General features: G+C 39.4%; 1 protein-coding gene across 2 annotated transcripts; it reads right to left on the bottom strand.

The window, feature by feature from the left end:
* Window positions 1-779: 779 nt before the first annotated feature.
* On the bottom strand, window positions 780-21,774 carry LOC117813985 (unconventional myosin-Va-like). Of its 2 annotated transcripts, none has more exons than XM_034685071.1 (41): window positions 21,624-21,774; window positions 21,274-21,334; window positions 20,769-20,879; window positions 20,042-20,213; window positions 19,698-19,842; window positions 18,673-18,829; window positions 18,449-18,592; window positions 18,138-18,219; window positions 17,932-18,039; window positions 15,174-15,280; window positions 14,821-15,086; window positions 14,650-14,731; window positions 14,426-14,566; window positions 14,165-14,290; window positions 13,761-13,844; window positions 13,348-13,473; window positions 13,130-13,227; window positions 12,933-13,019; window positions 12,485-12,593; window positions 12,172-12,383; window positions 11,934-12,090; window positions 10,657-10,896; window positions 10,252-10,500; window positions 9,036-9,129; window positions 8,800-8,942; window positions 8,586-8,696; window positions 7,236-7,370; window positions 7,036-7,092; window positions 6,707-6,934; window positions 6,529-6,593; window positions 6,375-6,449; window positions 6,087-6,285; window positions 5,569-5,662; window positions 5,330-5,473; window positions 5,070-5,224; window positions 4,898-4,987; window positions 4,654-4,804; window positions 4,286-4,568; window positions 2,779-2,953; window positions 2,598-2,678; window positions 780-1,523 (listed from the first exon to the last, which is right to left on the bottom strand). In XM_034685071.1, the coding sequence occupies exons 1-41, from the start codon at window positions 21,662-21,664 to the stop codon at window positions 1,371-1,373; spliced, it is 5,538 nt and encodes a 1,845-aa protein (XP_034540962.1). In that variant the 5' UTR covers window positions 21,665-21,774; the 3' UTR covers window positions 780-1,370. The 2 variants fall into 2 exon arrangements, with proteins under 2 accessions (XP_034540962.1, XP_034540963.1); XM_034685072.1 differs by having other exon boundaries at window positions 21,274-21,543; window positions 21,624-21,663.
* Window positions 21,775-22,317: the final 543 nt, after the last annotated feature.

Below are 22,317 nucleotides of genomic sequence, written 5' to 3' on the forward strand. Positions count from 1 at the left end.
ACATTGCAATGTATTGAGTGACACACCTGTGGTTTTATTCTGAAAGTCCGTCACTCATATCCCAGGTTTGTCGCGTGTCTTCCTGGCTCACTTGTTGCTCACCTTCTGTGGACTTTGACTGTCTAGCTCCGCCCCCCTCGTCTTGTGACAGCGGCTCCTCAGGGTCAGGGGTGTGCTCGTTTGATCAAGGATCGTGACAACAAAAGAAGCCGGATACAGATTCCATACAGCTCACCATATGTGAACACATTTTAGCTTCTACTGCAGAATGTAAAGATACTGGAAAATATGTAAAACTTTTTTTTTGTTAAGTTAATGTTTCATAGCCTTGTTCTTTTTTACTTACTATATCAACGCGTTTGCAAAATTGGGAAAAAAGTGGGAATGCAAGGAAGACTTGCAAAAGCAGACATTTCTGGAGTGCTCAGCTGATGAGCCTTAAGCCTACAGTTTGACCATCCATGTTATTTTTAGGGATTTTTAGTATTCCTCACTATTTGCAAATAGACCAATGACATATTGAAAGAGAAAGACATAACATGCACTACCAGCATGCTTCAAGTATAGTTATGATTAAATTAGGAATAGCCTGGTACACTCATATTTTAATGTGTGAATTCACAAATCTGTTTGAGTTCAAAGCCTTTCTTCCACACTTCTTATATAATCTATACTATGAATAAAATAAATAACACAAAAAGTAGATAGTATAATTTTTGGGGTATTTCTAGCCACCAAAAACTGAGCTTGAGATACAAAATCCTTAACACCCCTTCTGGTACCATTTTTCCAAAAGCCAGCCTTTATTATGACCGACAGAATTAAGACTGCATAAATACATACATGTTCCTTCTCCTATAAGAGACATAAATACCATCACCTGATGTTAGTACTAACAAAATATAATGTTACAGAGATAAAACAATGCTCCCGCATTTCAGGTGCAAATCAGATGCAAATCAATATTCCAACATTGCCGATCTTGGTTAATTGTTTTCAAATGATTGATTTAAACATACCAATTCAGAGTTACCAGGATATTTTCATATCCCAATAATTGGAAACCTGTTACTAAAAAAAGTTGTGCCAAATGTTTGAGTTGAGTGTAGCAATATCAGAACAATTTCAGAACAATGAATGAAATAATGCAGCCATGTATTTACGAAGAACTATCAACACCTTAGTTAGGTCAGGTGTAGCAAGGGATGACTGTAAACATTTTTTCTTTTCTGTTATTTCACTTTTCACACAGCAAGGACTCTTTGACTTTCCAGCACTAAAAAGTTTATACACAGATGTGAGCATTGTTTATTTTCCTCTGATAAACAGAACTGCGAGCACCAAACGTCCCTAGTGAAGGAGTCCCTGGTCTAGACGCGTTTGAGGAATCCCAGATTTAGGCTCACAGGGATCTGGATGGTCTCCAGAGCCACAGAGGAGGGCGAGAAGGGGAGAGTGATGGAGAATATCTTCTTTGCGTCCATCATCAAGGTGGATGACTCCTCTCTATCTCTCAAGAAGTTCTAAAGTGTAGAAAAAAAGAATACATTTTAAGGTTCTCAAAAAGCATGATTCAACATGATACTGAGATACTGGAGCATGGCTCATGGGACAAATACCCAATAGAGGCTCTCCATACTAACTTCTGAAGAAGAATTCTAAATGCTCAAAGGAAAACTCCAAATAACACCTGCCGAGTAGAACTGGGACGTTTCCCATTACTGTTAAACATTCAGAAACGTGCACTCAAATTTTGGACACATCTAAATTTAAGCCCAAAAGACTCACTTCAATTTAAAGCACTAAAAACCCAAGAGCTGAACCCTGAAAACTGTCCCCTTAGTCAGCTGGTGAGGAAGCTAATCAACCAGACTCCAGTCAGCATTGATCCAAAACACAACCAAATTAAACTCATCATGAAGCACTCCAAAGATCTGTATTTAGAACACTGGAGAACCCAAACAAAGACCCAAAGTAGAATGAACTGTTATTTGACCCTAAACTTAGAAATTGTCTGAATATCTGTACAGTGTCAGAGATACAAAACAAAGACGTATCCTGACCAAATGCAGGCTGAGTGACCACCAGCTAGCTGTAGAGACAGGGAGATAGAGGCAGACATGGCTGCCCAGAGAGGAGCGTCTATGTTCTCACTGCTCTACAGGGGACATAGAGACAGAGATGCACTTCCTCCTCCACTGTAGCAAGTTCTCTTTACTAAGAGATTCCCACTACAGGGAAAAATGGTAACAAAATTCCCAACATTAACCCCAGAAGAGAAAGTGTCAGTTCTCCTGGGGGAAGGGTCAGCAGCTCCTCTAGCTGCTAAATATGTGTCTGCCTATCACAGCCTGCGGGATGCACCATCCCATAATATTTGATTTTAGGTGAAGGTTTTATGAGCATACCGCATCAAGTGAGGACATTGAGATATGCTGTATGGGTGACACCATTGTTTATTAATGCATATATAATATGTAATGTATATAATACGTAATGTACATGTGTATGAATCTTATGTGCTTTGGCAACAACATGTCTTTGTTCATGCCAATAAAGCAAATTGAGTTGAATGAATTTACTGTCCGGATACTCACTCTGATAATTGCGATGAAAGATGTAGACACTCGCTCTTCAAATTCAATGACAGGAGTGTATAAGGTCAACACTTTAACAATCTGGAGAAGAAAAATAAACAGAGAATAATTAGTAATACACTGTCAACATGTCAACATGTCACCTCTGTATATTTACACTGCTCAGTATTGACTGATGGACCTGTGCTGTGGTGAGGGCAGTGCACATTTCACAGATAGCATTGGCATCTTTCTCATTCTTCTTCTTGATCTGTAGAAGTTGTGCAGCCTGTACAAGAGACTCCAGAGTCTCCTTGGCACCACAGTCCATCAGCTCCCTTTCTGCTAGCCACTCCTCCAGCTGCCAGATATTGTACCTGCAGAACAGAAACAAACTATTCAGACTGAACCTCGGGACTGGTTAGTAGCAAAGTTCAACCTGACATCCGTCCTATAGAGCCAGGTTGACAAAACATTAAAGAATATACACAATTATAATAATAATAATAATAATAAATTGTATTTATATAGCACCTTTTAAAATCATCTTTACAAAGTGCTTTACAGAGTGCAAGACATAGTGAGATAGAAAACAAAAGCAAATGACAAAGGTAAGGAGAGCTAAAATTAGTTAAGTAAAGACAATAATAAAAAACATGCAGAAATTAAAAAGTCAGTGATGAGTTAAGAAGTAAAAGCAAATTTTAAAAAGTGTTTTAAAAAGAGATTTAAAAGAGGACAAGGATGTGGCTTGCCTGATCTCCTCCGGCAGGTCATTCCAGAGTGACGGGTCCCTGACTGCAAGGGCCCGGTCACTTCTGGTTTTTAACTTTGCCCTTGGAAGTTCCAAGAGGGACCTGCCGGAGGATCTCAGGCAGCAGTTCGGGACATACATCTTAAGGCATTCACTTAGGTACTCAGGGGCTAGTCCATTTATTGCTTTAAAAGTGAGTGTTGAAATCTTAAAATCAATTCTAAAACCCACAGGCAACCAGTGGAGGGAGGCTAAAATTGGTGTGATGTGTTCCCTTTTTTTGGTGTGTGTGAGGAGTCTGGCAGTGACGTTTTGGACTAACTGGAGTTTTGAGAGGTTGTGTTTGTTTAGGCAGGTGTAGAGTGAGTTACAACAATCTAATTGGGAAGCGATGAATGCATGGATGACAATTTCTAGGTTATGGTGTGAAAGAAAGGGCCTGATCTGAGTATGTATGTATGACATGTAACAATAAGGCAATTCACTTTATCAGGCTACTTCATAACAGATGATGAAACATGAAAGGCATCCTTCTGCTTTCAGACCTGATGTTGTTTCTGAACCTGGAGAAAGTAGTGTGTGCCCTCAGAGGCTCAATGAATGCATTTTACTCTATTTGGACTCCTTTTAAACTTTAATTAATTAATTAATGTATTTATATATTTGTCTCATCAGTGGAAAAGGAGAGTGTGAAGAAGGGCTTGAAGAGATCTGAAAAGGGGCTTGTATCGTGATTGAGAGATGGATGTTTTTTTGTTGTTGTTGTTGTTGTTGTTGTTCCTCTGTGTTCGATTTAACTAAGCTTGTTTATAGAAAATAAAAAATATCCTTCACATGTGTAGTAAGCATAATCTCCTCCTTCCGAGTCTAGATTAGATTTAAATACAACAATACTACGAAGATTGCGTAATTGAGAACATGTTTTGTAACAATCTCACAAAATGCTAAGCTGTACCTGATCTGCAGGCCTTTGCTCCAGGAGCACATGTCCTTCCTCAGCAGCAGGTGGTTCAGTGTTACGGCACAGATGATGTAAAACTGCTGCCGGACCACCTGCTTCATGACCTCTGAGTCCATCCCGTGCTGACTCATGGTTGTGTGGAAGAGGCTGAGACGCTGCAGGAGGACATCCACTGTGATGGCGCCCTCCTCTGAGGTACTGGTGCTCTTCTTCCTCAGGCCTGTCGGTTTGGAGCCCAAAACACCATGGATGGTCTCATGCTCCAGCATGCTCGCCACTACAGAGACACATGGATTGATGGATGAGTCAGTGTTATGGTCAGACATCTGAAGAACGTGTTGTTAGATGTTGTGTAACCTTACCAATCATTGGCTGCAGGATCTCCTCCATGCATTTGATGAGCTGGCGGTATATCTGGATGGCCAGGTCACCGAAAACCTGCTGGTACTCTGAGAGCTCAAAGTTGGTCAGGCACTGCTCATTCTGCTTAGCTGTGTTTTGCTTCATGCAAACCTACATTAAGAAGAGATTGCATAGATATCCAGGGTTAATGAAGGGGAACTTTATAAATGTAATCAACTGGTAACAAAGCTTTCTCAAGCCTACCTCGTCTCCACTGTACTGCTTAATACAGTGCATTAATCTGCACGTGTTGGCAAGCCAGAAAGACACCACTTCAAAGTCATCTCCCCTCCTCTGTAAGAACAAAGTGAACATTAACTTAAAGTAAACTTATTATTAGTCACTTTTGTAAACAGATAAGAGTCATCCACTTCACCTTTATGACCCCTTTGATGCTGCTGATGGTGGAATTGAGCAGATTGCTGATTCTCTGATCATCGTTCACGTTGTCTGCATATCGTAGGCACATGAAGATGATGTAAGCCGGGAGTCCGGGCAGGAAGCTGACTGCTACACCACGAGGCTTCAGTTCTGAGAAGATTACAGCATTTCAAATCAAAGTCCTCAAATAGTACACACTCTGATCTTTTTATGTAATTCAGAAAATAATTAGATGAAGAAATTGGTTTAGCATACCTACGACCACGTTCTTCAGCAGACGGCCCTCTTCACCCTCCCTGTACTCCAACATGCCCTGGTACTCTTTCTCTTTGCGGGTGATGTTCACCGCTCTGATATGAGTGTTTGCCAAGGATGGGTTATTCTTCTGCTGAGAACCTCCTGAGCACCACAGAGACACACCAGAGGGGGTTAATGATTGTTGCTCATGTCACCAAGAACTTAAACTGTATGAAAGGTCAGTGCCATGTGGTTACCTTCCAAATCTTCAACTCTCCTTATGTAAAGTTTCAGCTGTTTTTTCAACTTGCGAATGGTTTTGTCTTGTTTCTCGTGGTTCTCCAGAAGATCCTAAAAATCATTAAATACAGAAGATTAGTGTGAAGTCAAAGCACATTTTCATTCACAGCACAGATGTGTTGAATTTTAAATCTGAAATGAAATGTAGATAGCTGTGAAGCAACATGGTGAGAACCCTTTTTTTGGATTTTGGACTTTTTTTTGCCAAACTTGGAAAAACCTTTAATCATAGAACCATTTTATATATATATATATATATATATATATATAATATATATATATACACATTTTTAAAAATGTTTTCTGCAGTTATTTGGTGATGGAACATTCCAATATAATCTCAAAGAGCAACATGTTTAATCTAAACTATGAGAGGGCCATTGTAAAAAGTACAGATCCTGCATCACTCAAAAAAAACTTTTTTTTTTAACTTATTTGTGAATATAAGAAAGAGGGACAGATCAGGCAGACCCACCAGATTCTCAGTGGTCAGCCGTGTGATCTCATGCTTCAGGCTCGCCTCGACGCGGGCATCCTCAGGAAGGAGGAGGCTCTGGGCCAGAAATCTCTGCTGCTGCTCCTTCTCAGCCTTCAACTTGTTCACCTCCTCCAGCAGCTTCCTGTACTTATCACTCTGAATACGTTTCTGCTCCTGGATCTGGAGCTCCAGAAGTCTGGAAGATAGAAGTAGTATAGTTTTGTGTCCATATAACATAAACAGGCTTTAGTATACCAGGCAACTCTAGAATATTTATGTTGTTACCTATTTGTTTCTTTCAAGCCTTGGTATGCCAGCCAAAGTTCTCCATCTTCATTCAGCGTGTGGATGTCAGCGGACCTGAGGAACAGCATCAGAGGATGAAATGACACTGTACAACATGATGGATTCAGCTTGAGTGGAAGCCACATTGTCTTACCTGTCAGTATCTTGAAATGAGGAAATTTCAAGATCCAAATTCACTCCTTCCCCAAGTACAGAGTCCTAGAGGCCAGTTCATAAAGAATCAATTCCTCAAGATGTCTCTTACATGGAATGCAATAATGATCTAAAGCTAAAAAATAAAATGAAGACAGTAAGCAGAACAATTTTCTCACCTTGTGTTTAAGAGCCTCCTGGCGGACCATGTGTGACCGGAGGAGCAGCACTTCCTCTTTGCGCATCTCCAGCTCCTCCGTGGAAGAACTGAGCTGGTCCAGCAGTATGTTGTAGGGCATCGAGCCAGGAGTAGGAGGCATTGCTTCATTGTTTTCATCGGTCAGAGACTTCCGCAGCTCATTTAAATCCTGCTTTAGCTTTTTGTTCTCTGACTCGAGCTCTTGCCTCTGCATAAAGAACAAAGTACAAACAAAGAATTCTTGATTAATAAGAATCTGACTAATGATAGCAACAGGTGTAAGGTAAGCAAATGTAATATCTCATAAACCTTCAGTGTTTCCAAATCCAGCTCTGCTCTGCCAGCAGTTCTCTGCTGCTCCACTTCCTTTTAAAAAGATAACAATATTAGGTTAATATCTATTGATTAATACACAGCACAAAAACAAGCGGCTTCTTGTCACAAAAGTCTTATTGCTGTTGATCATTTTTCATTACATCATGAAACAAGACTATCATGTCACTCCATACTTTTGCCTTTTCATGCTGGGCTTCTTCTCTCTTATCCAGCTGCTGCCACAGTGAATGTTTGTCCTGCTCCAGTTCCGTCACTCTCCTCTGGAGCTTCAGAAGGACTGGAAGGTCCACTGTCAACTGGGACTCATCCTAACAAAACACAGCCGGCCTTTAGTTCATGAATGTCATCACAAACTGACTGCAATGCTGTACTAACAGGATTATAACGCAGAAAGAGCAGAATCAAATCTTCCCACAGCTGTTCCGGACACAAAAGTGGGCACTTCACACTTCCATGTGTTGCTTTGTTAATTATTCAACACAAATAATAATACTTAACAATAAAAAGCTCTATTTTCAACCCTCTTTTGTTAAAATTTTATAGCAAGCAAGTCAACACTGCATTAAACATAACCTTAACCCTCCTGTTATGTTCGTTTCTTAGGGACAGCAATAATGTTCCTGGGTCAACTTGACCCGGGGGATATTTAATGATCCAAAAGTGTCAAAACCCCAAAAAATCCCAGTAAACATTTGAAGAGTTCATTTGCAAAAACGGTCAACTCACTTTTGAAAAAGTAAAAAAATGTTTCAAAAAACAAATTTTTTCTATTACTATCTTTTGGTATGATCAGTCAACTGAGGTTGGGTGGCTTTGACTAAGTCAAAATGACTTTACTAATCAGAGATATCCTGAAAATGTAACTTTATTAGGAATCTAAATCAAAAAGAAATATGTTTTTTGAAAAGAAATATGAGTTATCTGTTTTTGCAAATGAATTCTTAATTTTTTTAAATCTCATTATTAACTCCATTACTAACCATTTAAATCAATATTTAGTGCAATAGTGTTCTTTAATTCTCAAAGATCATGGTTCAAAGAGGATAACTCACTCGTTTTGTTATGAAATTCATGTTAAAACTTGTTTTAATGTACATTGAAAAGACTTAAATATAAATACAATAGTTTTACATGACTTCGATTTTTTTAAATTTTATTTTACATTTAGAATTTATTTTTTATGAAGTGATGAAGTTGATAAATTAACATGAGACACCTCTTCTGTCACATGCTGCCAAGATTTTTATGCTGCATTTAGCTGGTTTGGAAGTCACATCTTGCCTAAGATGGAAGGCACCACTGAATATCACTAGCCTTTCATCCACTATGACATTAGAAATGTGAAATAATACTTATAACAATTTTTAAAGATTTTTTTAACTTTAAAATGGGTCAATTTGACCCGCAACATAACAGGAGGGTTAAAGTTGATGTTAACACAACTGTTTCAAAGCCGACTATAAGCAGACAGAGGGAGAGTATTTCAGATAGTACAGATCATCATTCTGTCATTTCTACGTTACCTCTGTGTGTACGGGGCTGTCGTCTCCCTCAGTAGAGCCCAAGCTCTGACTAAACTCTGAGGAGGTGCTGTAGATGGAGTCTTTCCTGTTTTGGCCAGGTTTGCTTGGATTCTGAAAAAAGTTTAAAAACAAAGAAATGACACATTACACAGCGAGTAAAAAGCCAAAGCTGTACTCATTCAATGATATCATGTTAGAATCCAGCGTTGCTCACAATGTTAAGATCCATCTCTTCTCTCAGGTCTTTGTGTCGCTCCTCCAGGTGCAGGTGTTCACTCAGCAGACTCTGGTAGCGCGAGCGTTCTTCAGCTAAATCCTTCTCCATTTGTTTTGTAATCTCAGCGTCAGTTTTAATCCCTGAAACAAAACACTTGTTGTTTGCTCATTTATTATCTCTAAATTAAGCTGTTATGTAAGGAGCACAGGGGTTTGTGGTGAGCTGCTCTGTACCTGATAATTGTTGGGCTTGCTCCAGGATTTGTTTGTTCAGTTCATCTTTCTCGTTGTTCAACAAGCTGTTCTTCGTGTTAAGCACCTCTACCACCTGATGGTAACAGGACACAGTCACGTTTTCTGAGCTGCTATTCAGTTTTGAAGTAACTAAAAGTTACAAAGGAGTAAAATCTAACTGAATCTGAAGCTCTTCCTTCTACTTTATCCTGTACTCCAGATGAACAGTAAGTTATATCATTTCTCTCCATAACTGCGTCATAGCTGATTTGTTAAATACCTAAAACCTAAATGTAAGATCTGTTTCATTCCTTCTATAATAATTTGGTCACATTTTAAAGGCATAGAAACAAATTAGCATGCAGCTTGAAGCAGGAGTAAAGATGAAGATGATATGACTTGTGATTAACACTCAGGGCATTGAGCAAAATGTTTCTGTATGGCTCACAGCAAAATAATATATCTATGCATTCTAACAAAACTAAACTAAACTCATGAGTATCCAATACTACACTACCGGTCAAAAGTTTTAGAACACCCCAATTTTTCCACTTTTTTATTGAAATCCAAGCAGTTCACGTCCATTGAATAGCGTTAAATGGTACAAAGGTAAGTGGCGAACTGCCAGAGGTAAAAAAGAAAGGGTAAGAACTGAAAAAAGAATGTACATTTCAGAATTATACGAAAAGGATTTTTTCAGGGAACAAGAAATGGGTTGCTGTTCTGCAGCAATTGAGGATAGTCAAGCCTTGAAAGTTGGTGCTACCAATTCTTACAGGTGTCCAAACTGTCCTTGATTATTTCCAACTCCCTCTGTCTGCATAAAAGTAGTGTTGGAACACACTGTGGTACCAAACCCTTGTGAGCAATATTTGAACAGTCTTGTACTCCAGAAAGTAATGTGTTGCTTAATAAATGGCGAGAAAAAGGTGCCAGAGGTGGCTACATCGATGAGTCAAAAGTTTAGACTACATTTTGGGTTATGAATTGATTCCATGATATATTTTTGAAACTCAATTGTTTATTTGTTCGATGTTTTCATTACAGAGCACAATAAGACATTGAACTGCATCATTTTCAATATAAAACTTGAAAAATTGGGGTGTTCTAAAACTTTTGACCGGTAGTGTACATCAATAATTCTCTGATTCCATATAAGAAAGAATACTATGACATTTCTAGGGGCTACTACACATATGAAGCGTTGTAGGCCTACCTGCTGTGTCTTCTCGACGTAGGCCTTCTTCTCTTCCTCCAGGTTGTCTTTCTCCCTGCGTGTTTTTTCCAGCTCATGCTGCAGGAAGGAAAGCTGCTCCAGCAGTGAGGGAAGCTTCTCTGCCTTGGCTCTGGCGTCCTGCTCTGATCTATGGAGGTTTTCAGTCTCTCTCTTCTGTCTCTCCCTCTCGAGAGCCTTGGTCTTCTCCACTGAATTCAGCTTCTCACTAAGCTCTCTGTTTTCTTTGTGCTGCAGGGAGAGAGACAGACACATGCTGTGCATGTGATACAATGACTCCCAATGACCCAATGAATCATGTTTCTTTTTCTTGTAGGGTATGTTACAGAGTAAACAACTACCAGATCCAGGCACTAGGTATCCCCTACATACTCACAGGCTACTTACCTGCTCGTTTATCTTGTGTTGCAACTGCATAATCTTGTTCTCCATGCCAAAGTTGAGCTTCTTGAAGTGCTCCACCGAGCGTGCCTCCACCTTCAGCTTCTTTAAGTTCTTCTTGGCCCTCAGGCGACGTACACAACTCTGCAGCAGGATGATGGCTGCCACAGTGCGTCTATACTGCCGCCTCGCCAAGCAGCCCCTCGCCCACTTCTGGATGACCACAGCCTTTCGCTCATACACCATCTGTAAATTAAAAAAGGTAGCAAGATTATAGCAAGATTATAAACCAAACTTTCAATAAATGTTAAGAAAAGCTGAGGTTATGAAACAAGGGCCTGCTGTGCCACACGATTACTTCTACGCACAAACTATCAAAGCATCTTTTATGAGACAAACGGCCTTACATCATACATTCCAGGGATCTCAAGTTTTGAACTCAGTTCAGAGTGAGATTTTTTTGGGGGGGGGGCAGGGGGGGGCGCAGGGCAGGCAGAGCGTTGTCTTCTAATCTGCGGTCAGTCTGCATTGCACATGTGCATCCTTTTCTGTGGAACGTAACGTTGTTGTGTTGTTTTACCCGGATACAGTGATGCTATTTTTTGATTGGCTGGTGCCTGGTAAGCTCATTCTGAACTCTACAGGAAACACACTTGATTCTTACCTGTTCCACAGTTTAAGGAACAATCGGCGCAACTCGGCGCAACTTGGTTGGTGTTGTCTTAGTAATTACTCTGCGTGAGAAATATGAAGTGTGGCGTGTGAGCGTGTGAACAGGTTGAAATGCTTGTGTCTCACGCCCAATGCATGAGACTTGAGAGCCCTGCATTTCTTTTGCCAAACCGTGTCACAGCTTTGATGGACGACATGCCAGTTAGTTTTTTTGTTGAAGAGGATGTGAATCAGCTGACAGAAAGTAAACAGACTGAGGCTGTTGCATAGCAACACAATCCAGTGAAACTGTTTTCATAAACAACATTGAATTTTCATTTGATGTGTATATGAGGTCAACACGGTCAGAAATAACATTTCAGTCTCTATGCGTATGACTACATCATTCAGACTCTGGAGGAGAAAATGCCCTTAAAAGATTTTTCAGACTTCTCAAAACAAACTCAAACTCTCAGGAAGGTCAAACAGCTCATGTTATCACTGCCTGTTTGTTTTTTTGTTCCTGACTCATTTTGGGTTTTTTTGACAACAAATTCTCTGAGTAAAGGTTTCACAGGTGTGGGTTTAGAACGTTTTTTTAAAGACCTTCACATTTTGATTTGATTAATTACCTTAAAGTACTGCTTCCTTGCAATGTAGGCCCTGAAGCAGCACTGGATAGCGATTGCTGCAGAGCGCTGCCTCCTGTATTGTCTTCTGGTCACCCACATTCGCACCATCCGCTGAATGACAATAGCTGCTCTGGTTTTCCGCAAAAACTTGGCGTAACTGCCGAGTTAGAAAACGTGCATGTTAGAATTATGTTAGAACTGCTGGACGGTGATTTCACTGTTTGACTTCTCTGCTCACCTGCGTGCCTGGTGACCCCGCACATGTTTCTGGATGGTGATGGCTGATTCCCTCATCCTCAGGTACTTTTTGCGTGCCAGCCAGCAGCGGATAGTCTTCTGGATGCGGACACAAGCCATGCGCAGCTTGTCAGAACGAAGCTTCTCCAGGTAAGCCACCTGACCAGCCCTGAAGAAAATCTTGTTTTTGCCAAACTGATACTGATCCTGGTCCTAGAAGAGAAACAGTAGTGTGTATGAAATGTGATATTTGAGTGGGTCTGTGTTATTTGTAATTAACATTACATGAGTGTTTCCTTATAGTTCAGACATACCTTGATTAACTTTTCCAAGAGGTTTCTGCAGGTTTGTTTTCGATCAGGAAGAATATCCTTCTGCTTCATGAGGACCCGATAACGACTAAAGAATTCCTGATAGGTCCATCTACAATAATCAAATAAAAAAGACAGGGTGAATATATAGTATTTTTGAAAATAATAGAGTGAATATGAAGAGATAATTTGCAAAAACAGATTACTCCGTTTTTATAAATTTTCAAAAATATATTTCTTTTTGATATAGATTCCTAATAAAGTTACATTTTCAAGAAATCTCTGATTAGTAAAGACATTTTGACTTAGTCAAAGCCACCCAACCTCAGTTGATTGATCATACAAAAAGCTAGTATTAGAAAAAATATGTTTTTTTAATTTTTCAAAAGTGAGTTTACTGTTTTTGCAAATGAACTCTTCATATGTCATTCTGGGATTGTTGATATGCTACCTTGACGGGAAACCTGCGGCTGAGATCCGGACCGTTTCGAGGATGCCACATGCTCGAAGCTGCTGCACCGCCCTCACAGGGTCCAAACTTCAAATGAATTCAACAATGGTTCAGAAAAAATGTCAATCAAAATCACTGTCAACTGTGCATGTTGCAGTTACTCATATAAAACAGAAGATTGAAATAAACGCCCTCACCTGAATGAAGCTTTATCGTCATTTGGCTTTATACAGCGGACATAGTGAGGAGTTGTAGCATTAAGTGTGTCCATCAGCAGATGCAGAGACTGTCGAAACTGTGCAAAAATTATAAACATATCACATTAAATATAAATCTAACAATAATAAAAAAGATGTAAAACAGGATTTTCAATAACTCCCTTAATCATTTAAAGACATCTGCATCATTCTCTCACCTGCAGTCCAACAGTCTTCTTATTATCCTTCTTACTCTGCCCGCCTCTTCCACTGACACCAGAGCGCTTGCTAGCAGAGCTTGCTGCCTGTTCATCATCCTCAAACAGCTTCAGCAGCAAATCAAACTGAAAAGGATTCATTTTCAGAGGAAAAAAGCATCAATGCAAAGTTATCACTGACCAGAAGAGGGCAGTGTGTTCAGTCTGAATTTGAAAAAGTGGGTGTATTTCCTCCAATAGTTGCGGTTGAACAATTCCAGGGTGTGTGCCCTCAGACTTGCATCATAGAAAATATACCCTACAGTCATTCACTTCAAACTGAGGTGATGATGTTGTGTTTTCTAAACCTTAACAAAGACAGGGGGAGGTAATAGGAAGTCAAAATGTCATACAGAACATCTTAAATATTTCACCTTGCTCTTTTTCATCACATTGATCTGTTCCTCGTTGACTGTGTCCTTGTTTTTCTCCAGGAAACCCTCACACTGGTACTCCACCTAAGCACAAAGGACGCAGCTCACACAGTGTTCTTTGACTACAAGAGCAAAGGTCATAGTCATCATTTATGGTATGAAACAGCCTGATTAGTAATGCAATGACAAGAATCTTCTAACATTTCAAGTAAGGGCATAAAGTTTGGAAATCACAATTTCACACTTGACTATCTTATTGCTTTTTATTAAAACGCATGAGTCATTTATGCGTCCTTTCCCACACTTCTTTTTCTGTTCAGGGTAGGGATGAACATTTTGGACCAACAAGCTATTTAGTTTTCCATGTCATGAACATAACCCCCCTCAGCATGAGGCTGTTTTACCTTGTCTGCAAAGTGGTGGATGATGAACGCTCTGTTTGATAATCTGGGTTTCTCAAAGTGGGCATTCTGCTTCTGGAGTGTGTTGTACAGTTTCTGGGCCCATGTGTCGTCAGAGCCTTTGGGCATCTATGGAAACAGGAAGAGCTGACACATCAGTTAGTCATGGCCTTACTCATAACTTCCAAACATAGCAAGGTGGGGGTTCCTCCAGGGTGAAGTTTTTTTGCTGGACGAAAACAAGAGAAAAAATTCTGATTTTACCCTGCACTCCTCATCCAGAAGATCCAGGACACCCAGCTTGGCCTCAATGAGATCAATACAAGGCTGATTGTCATAGAAGTCAATCAATGTCCAAGGGATCTCCTCCTTCATGTACTCCTCTTGCTCTAGTTTGAAGACATGCTGCAGAGAAAGATACCTAAAAATTTATTTCCAAGCACGCTTTGATTTCAAAATGAGCAAGTGCAGCAAAAAACGACACATACCAGGTTGAACTGTTGCTGAAGCTTCTCGTTGGCGTAATTGATGCAAAACTGTTCAAAGCTGTTGATATCAAATGTTTCAAACCTGAGGAGAACAATTTGAACATTAAAACAACAAGATCATCAACAAGGAACACGAGCGGAAACAGTAAAGATCTGTAAATGTAAACATACCCATAGATGTCGAGCACACCAATGAAGGAGCGTTGTTTCGTTGTGGATTTTAAGGCACTGTTAATACCAGCCACAATCCTGCTGAAGAGTCTAGAATAGATGTGTTTGGCTAAAGCATCTCGTCCATTTATGGCACTTTTTTTGGACACAGTCTTGACGTAGGTTTCAGTGGTTGTCTTAAGTGTCCTGTGACATAACCAGTGAGCCATTTCTTCACAGGGGACCCCCATTAGGTCACAAAAAACCAACAGGTGGGCATTATCTGGCTGGAAAAACAGCATTTGGACATCAACCAAATATAGTAAACAAAATGCTCTTTTGTGCAGTTGTGTTCAAGGGTTATCAGTGTGTACCATGATGCTGCTTCTGTCCGCTGACTGATCCTTGACCTCCACGTTACTGAGATGGAGAATAGCAGCGAGAATCTGGTAAATTGCCATTTGATCACTTTCACTGATTCCTACAAAGAAAACACACATTTAAGAAAAAAATCATTAAAAAAAACAAAAACAAATGAAGATCAATCATGCAAGGCAATCCACGACGGGTACTCTAAGGCCTATAAAAGACTCTTTCAGCCAGAACCTGGACTTGCAATCTTTGGTTGTTCACAGTCCACTAAGGATCTCTCCTCTTCTGTGCGACAATCACTAACATTGGGGATGATAGTTGTCAAGAGACTTATTCTGAAGGAATGGAAGTCCCCGCCCCCTCCTTCTTTTCAGGAATGGATCTCTAACATGATGTCAGTCATACAAATGGAGACTCAGGTTCCTGCAATCTAACTCTGTGAAGACATTCTCAGCTATCTGGAGGCCGTTCCTTGCCTTCTTGGATGAGGTTGACGTGTGATGGAAGTGGAGTATTTCTTTATATATGCAGACTTGACACATAGCATTCCAGAGTACACATTTTAATTGGCAGCTTTGTTTGGTCTTTTTATGTTTTTTAAAAATATATATATATTCTCTGCTCTCTCTCTCTACATTATGTATGTGTGTATGTATGTGTATGCATACGAATGCATGTGTGTGCATATGTGTGTTTGTATGTATATATATGTATTTCTATTTATTTTATTCCTTCTCCTTCTCTTCATTTATTTCGTCATTTAAAATTATTTTTCGACAAAAAATTTTTTCACGTGTTTTCAACTAATTTATTTATCTGTTTATTTTATTCATTTTATTTTTCATATTAAAATTTGTATTTTATTTCATTTAACATGTCAGAGCCCCTGTTTGATTGTATTTGTTTTGTCTTGTTATTACATTAAAAAAAGTTACAAATAAAATATATATTTTTTAAAAATCATGCAAGGCAATCCAGAATCAAGAAACTACCTCCAGGTAGCAATAAAGTAACGTAACCTTGCAAAACTGTGTACCATATATCTTACATTAAAAGTATATCCTGATTTAAGGGAGGATCTCTTTTAGAAGCTGGGTGTAGCTGCACATTGTAATGAATACAGGTAGGTCTCCATTAGAAGCCTGCACACATGAATTGTTTATCTAGTTGTTTTTGTAATGAAGCACCTGTTTTTTTTTTACTTTCACTGAAGTGCACAAGTCATACTCAATGACTGACATATCGGCATGGAATAAATAGGGGAACCTGAATTGAGTCAGGCTGCCGAGGTTTGTGCAACAAAAGCAGCAGGAAGAAACTTCTCCATTGATTTTCAAAAGAATGAAAGGAAACATAAGGCTGAAGTTCCACTTCTGTTGGAGAAATATGGTGAACAAGCAAACTGTGGAGTAGCGAGAGGAGTGGGTGGAGCATATATGAAAGTGGATCCACAGTGTGCAAGCACAGCATCGATCTGTGTTAAAGTCAACTTCTTCAGGAAGAAAGCTGAAGAATTGTAAACCCATTGAGTTACAGGAGGGCCAGAGAAGACTTTACTGCTTGCGTTTGATTGAAAGATAGAAATAAAGGCTGGAAAAATAGAAAAAAATGATTGTTTCTAAGCAAAACCTTTATTCAAAAATAATTAAAATCCTGCCCCCTATTGACACGTGTCCCAAATAGAAGCACAGTGAGTTTTTAGATTGAAACAAATAAAAGCACAGGCTATTGTTCATCCAACATGTGAGTTTCTGTATTTCAATCTGTGGTGTAAAACGGTGGAACAGTCTCAATACCCGAAAAGCCCTGCGCATAGCAGGCGACCCCTCCTACTAGTCTCAAAGCCTCTTCAGCCTGTTGCCATCAGGAAGGAGACTATGCAGTCTCCGGGCCAGAACCAGCAGACTGAGGGACAGTTTTATCCACCAGGCATTCAGGATGCTGAACTCTCTCCCTGTTTTGCCCCCTCTTCCCATAGTGCCCCCTTCACAGACTTAACCCCGTCACTGACCCCCCCCCCCCCCCACAAATCAACGCTGAGGTCTGTCAACCTCAGGACTGAAACGCACACACTCACTTTGATTTTAAATTGCACTATAGCAAAGTTTTTGCACTGTTTTAAACTGTATTTTATTATTTTCATTAGCTTACTTCTTATCTTTTTCTAGCTTTCCTATGTTTATCTGTTGTTGTGGTTGCTAGGGTCTGAGAGAGAAACGTAATATCAAAACCTCAGTATGTCTAGTGCATACTGCAGTTTATTTGACAATAAAGAAGACTCTGACTTTGAACTTTTTGAACTTTGAATATGGAGCTATAGGAATGTCAGAACATAATCCAGTTCAAGAAGAAGTATAAAGAAATAATTTTCATGAGGTACAAGGAGGAAGATAAGTGTTGATAATCATGAGGGGTTTACTTTTGATTGTCGGTGTAAATATGAAGATAATATATGAAGATTTGACGTGTGGGAGTGCACTAGTGTAATACCAGAAAATAGTGAATAAAGGGGTAGGATTAGATAAGTTTTAACTTCTTCCTACTCCTTTTCGCACATGTAAAGTAAAATGTTTCAGTGCTTGCTTATGGAACTGATTGATTTTGTTTCTTTTGTATAACTATTTCTTCTTTTTTTTCTTGTATGTTTGAATAACTATTTCTTCTTTTCTACTTGTATGTTTTTTTTCTATTTTACTTTTACATGATCGAAATATGACATCAAATCAAATAAAAAAAATATGCAAATGCAATCAAACTCACCTAAGAGTGAGAAAGCCTTCCTGGTACTGAACATCTCTTTGGCATCATTCACGCCATCAATGACCCGGCTCTGACCCTGGTTAGTATAGTTGAAGTCATCTGCACAACCTTCAAAGACAATGATGCAAAATGTTGGACTGCAATTACAACTTCTTGCAAATCTTTAACTGATTACAAAAATGACCACTGATTCTTGCTTGTCATACCTAATTTGAAGTCCTTGAACTCTGGTAAATGTGAAGAGGCACACAGCTGGTAGAAAATATGGTAGTTCCTTTCTCCATAGGCCTAATAGAGGGGCAAAGAGACATCTTTAGGGCAGGCTTAACTAAGGTTTTTTATGTTGTTTTTTTGTCATATAGCTGCTGAGATACACACATGTTTCATGTTACATGGACATAAGAGTCTTTTAAATCAATTAACTGTGAGGAGAAACACGCATATGCAGTCCCACATTCAGACAGTGTAGGCAGTCACCTCAAAATATGCGAAGTAAATCCATACAAATGATATTCACCTGAAACACAACTCGAGACTTCTCCAGTAGGTAGGTTCTCATGTTGGCTCCAGTTATAGAAAGCTTCTTGTCGAATCCAATCTCAATGTACTTTCCAAAGCGACTGCTGTTGTCGTTTCTTGTTGTCTTGGCATTTCCGAGAGCCTAATGGAGACAGGTAAAGGCTCTGCATAACCCTTTTAATTTCATAACTTTGTCTAACTTACTGCATGTTCAAATATTACCTCCATAATGGGGCTGGAAGCAAGGACTTTCTCCTCAACATTGGTCTCACCAGAGGAGCAGCTGACCGTGGCAAAGTATCGCATAGCATACTTAGCAGAGACCGTTTTTCCTGCCCCGGACTCCCCACTCACTATGATGGACTGGTTTCTTTCATCTCTGTGATGGGAGAGTTTGAAGGCATGCAGACCAAATATCAGCATAAAATGGAATTAACATTTCATATGTGTTCAACTATACCATGAACTGTATTATATGGTGGCCCTGAAGGACAAAACAAATTTACAAAAGATGAAACACTTCAACAAAGTTGGAGACAAATTTACATTTTGGAAATATTTTTACATTTTATAAAACAAAATTACATCAGCAGAACACTTTTACCAAGGCCAAAACAATTTTACATTTAAGAAAACAAATTTACAAAAGATTAAACACTTTTACCATTTCTGAAACAAATTAACATTTCATTTTTACAGAAATGGAATGTACCAGATATAGAAAGTGATCCGGCAGTGATCAAGTGAGGGGTCATTTAGATTGTTTTGATGGAGAGAAACCAAACGGAGATGGACATGGTTTACATATTAGGATATCCTCGGGTCTCAGAGAGAGGTGTCAGACCTCAGATGAAAAAGCATCATGTCTCCAGAAAAGCTCTGTCATATCTCCACAAAACCTTCATCATGTGTCAGAATCCAGATGAAACGGCCTCAGACCACATAGCCTCTGGATAAAAGGAGTCGGGCTAAAAGGAGTCAGACTTAACGGTATAAGTGTTCCGTCGTTTGTAAAATTGTCTCCAGCTTTGTAAAGTGTTTCATCTTTTGTAAATTTGTTTTCTTAAATGTAAAATTGTTTTGGCCTTAGTACAAGTGTTTTGCTAATGTAATTTTGATTTATAAAATGTAAAAATGTTTTCCAAAATGTAAATTTGTCTCCAACTTTGTAAAAGTGTTTCATCTTTTGTAAATTTGTTTTGTCCTTCAGGGCCACCGTAGTATTAGGAGGTAAAAGACTAACAAACCTGGCCATCTGCTTGTATGCTTCCTCTGCTACGGCAAATATATGGGGGTCCATGTCTCCCATGTTCTGCCCACTGTAAGCATTGATGATGTCAGCTTCATAGATGGGCAGACTCTCATAAGGATTGATGGCCACCAGGACAATCCCTAAATACAACAAGGAGAGAAGCTCTCATTTAGAGGACATTACACAAATACATGCAATACATTTCAGTGTGTGCTCCTTTAAGAGCAGCACAGTAATCAGCATAACGTACTGTAGATTGTGTCAGAGTGAACACCTAGCAGGGCTCCAAAGTCTACAGTGACGGTGATAGTGTGAGTCAAAGATGATGAAGCTTTTTACCGCAGTAGGTGTAAATCAACTTGGAGTCAATGAAGCGCACTTTAAGGTTGTGTAGAACAGCAGGCTCATGGAGGTAGCTGAGAGCCGTGAGGTCATTTTCACCCACCAGGATGTTAGGGTTTCTTAGGGGGGGCAGATTGTTGGTTTTGGGGTCTATTTTGTGTTCTACCTCCTAGAAAGAAACAAAACAAACACTATTAGTACTCTGTTCTGGAAAAAACAACCAAAACTGAAACACGACAAGTGAAAAAAGAAAAGTTTAGATTGGTACACACTAATAACTAAGCATCAGTAGTGCTTCACATTAACGATTATTAACAAACACCCCGCTGGGCTTGTTCATGTTCACTCATGATAGCAGTTTGGCCTTATTCCTTACCTGGAATGCAAGTTCAAACTCGACAGCATGTCTGCAGGCAGCTTAGAGTTGCAGGCTTTTACTCATGCTGCTTATACCTATCTGTTCACTGACTTTTAACTTATTAAACCTTTATAAAGCTGAATTTATTTGTACAGTGTGTTTGTTTAACATAGGAATCTATGTTTATTTACTAAATATGAGACATGCCTAAGATATTTAAGAGGCTCCAGTGCCAGTATTTTTGCAGAGGATTATGTGCATGGCTCTCTGACAGGGCATCACACCCAATTCCACCTCAGCGCCTCTATCTATCTTCTTTTGTGTAACTGTGTGGGAATGTGTGTCAGGAGCATTTGCTTGTCTCACAGTGCCATCTTCCAGCTGCAGTGTGAGCGTCAGGTCGCCAGGAGTGTAGTCCTTGATAAGCTCTGCTGACTTCCACACTTCTGCTGCATCTGGGACCCATACACGGGCATACTGATGGACAAAGGGAAACCGGGTCAGAGCCATTCAACCCATATTATTCACAGTTACAAAGTCTGTGACACACACACACACACACAAAAACTGAGGAACCAGCAGGGGCATGTAAAGTGGGGAAATCAAAGATAGCTAGGTGGACTCAGCAGACAGGAGTCATGCGTAACGTTATGATGTGGATGGACACGGAATGTTTTCAGCAGCAGATGTATGTGAAAAGCAAAATATTCAGTTTACAAAAAGCAAGAAAATGTTATGGACACTTCTAAGGGAAAAGCAGGTAACCTTTGTAGACAGATAAAGAAAAGTTGACTAACATTAGCTTGTGAGAAAAAACCCTCTGAGAAGGGGAAAAGTCGTGCCCTGGTTAATTTCCACTAAGTTTGCCTACCTTTGTGTAAAGTTCAGAGGCTGCCATGTCTTCAGGTCCGCTGGGGCCCTTAAGATAATCACTGCCAGCAGAGAAACGTTTGTTTAGTAACTTTTCGCAGCAGCTATATGAACTTTTCTCTGAGCTCCTCTTCGGCGCTGAAGGAGCTCAGACGGCTGGATGATTCATCTGCTGCTACAACAGTTGTCATTCATGTGCGCCTGCCCCGACACGTTTACTCTCGTGCGTCTTGCGTGCCACCCAGCGGCCAACACGCACATTCCCACCACACTGTCAAATTATTATTATTATTATTTATACTTTGTTGTAATATTACATTTACATGATATACATTTCTTTCAAGTTCGAACCTTTTTGACAACATGTTGTTTGAAATGTTGTGACCCTCCATCCATACAAAATCGGAAAGAAAATTATATAGAAATGTAAAATGGAAAGAAAAGGAAAAGAAAGAAAAATATGATAATAATAATCATTTGAAAAAAAATAGAAAAGAAGGGTATATAAAAATAAACAAAACTCAGATTTAAAAATACATAAATTCATAAATAAACGACCCCCCCAAAAAATAAAATAAATATATATATATATGTATTACCCGGCTTTTTTTTTTAACTGATCTTCCGGTTGTGTAAGAAGCTTGATTCTGATTGGTAAAAACCCCTTGACAACCCCTTGACAACCCCCTTGACAGCGGTTATTAACATTCACTAACATGAGCAAAGAAAAGAGTTCAGACACATTTAACAGGCAGATAAGAATCCATCACCATGGAACGCTAACTGACGTGGAATCACTGGGATTTAAAAAAAAAAGGAACGTAAACATAAATCATTTTAAATAAATAAAATAATATTTTAATGAATGTTTTTGACGTGTTTGTATTTTAAGTTAGTGGCCGGGTAATAAGCGGGATAATGTATGGTTAGCCCTCCGCTTCACATCAGTGTCTTGTCTCACCCTGTCGGGATTCTATTTCCCATAACAACCATCCTAACCATACATTATCCCTTACATATATATACATACATAGACAGACACATA

The sequence above is a fragment of the Notolabrus celidotus genome, chromosome 6 (genome assembly GCF_009762535.1).
Source record: "Notolabrus celidotus isolate fNotCel1 chromosome 6, fNotCel1.pri, whole genome shotgun sequence".
Lineage (NCBI taxonomy): Eukaryota > Metazoa > Chordata > Actinopteri > Labriformes > Labridae > Notolabrus > Notolabrus celidotus.

Coding starts and splice junctions, on each gene's coding strand:
- LOC117813985 (XM_034685071.1), bottom strand. CDS start 21,664: ATGGAGGGTCACAACATTTCAAACAACATGTTGTCAAAAAG. Junction 18,040..18,137: donor GTTCAAGGACTTCAAATTAG/GTATGACAAGCA, acceptor TTGTCTTTGAAG/GTTGTGCAGATGACTTCAAC. Junction 15,087..15,173: donor CGGACAGAAGCAGCATCATG/GTACACACTGAT, acceptor CTGTTTTTCCAG/CCAGATAATGCCCACCTGTT.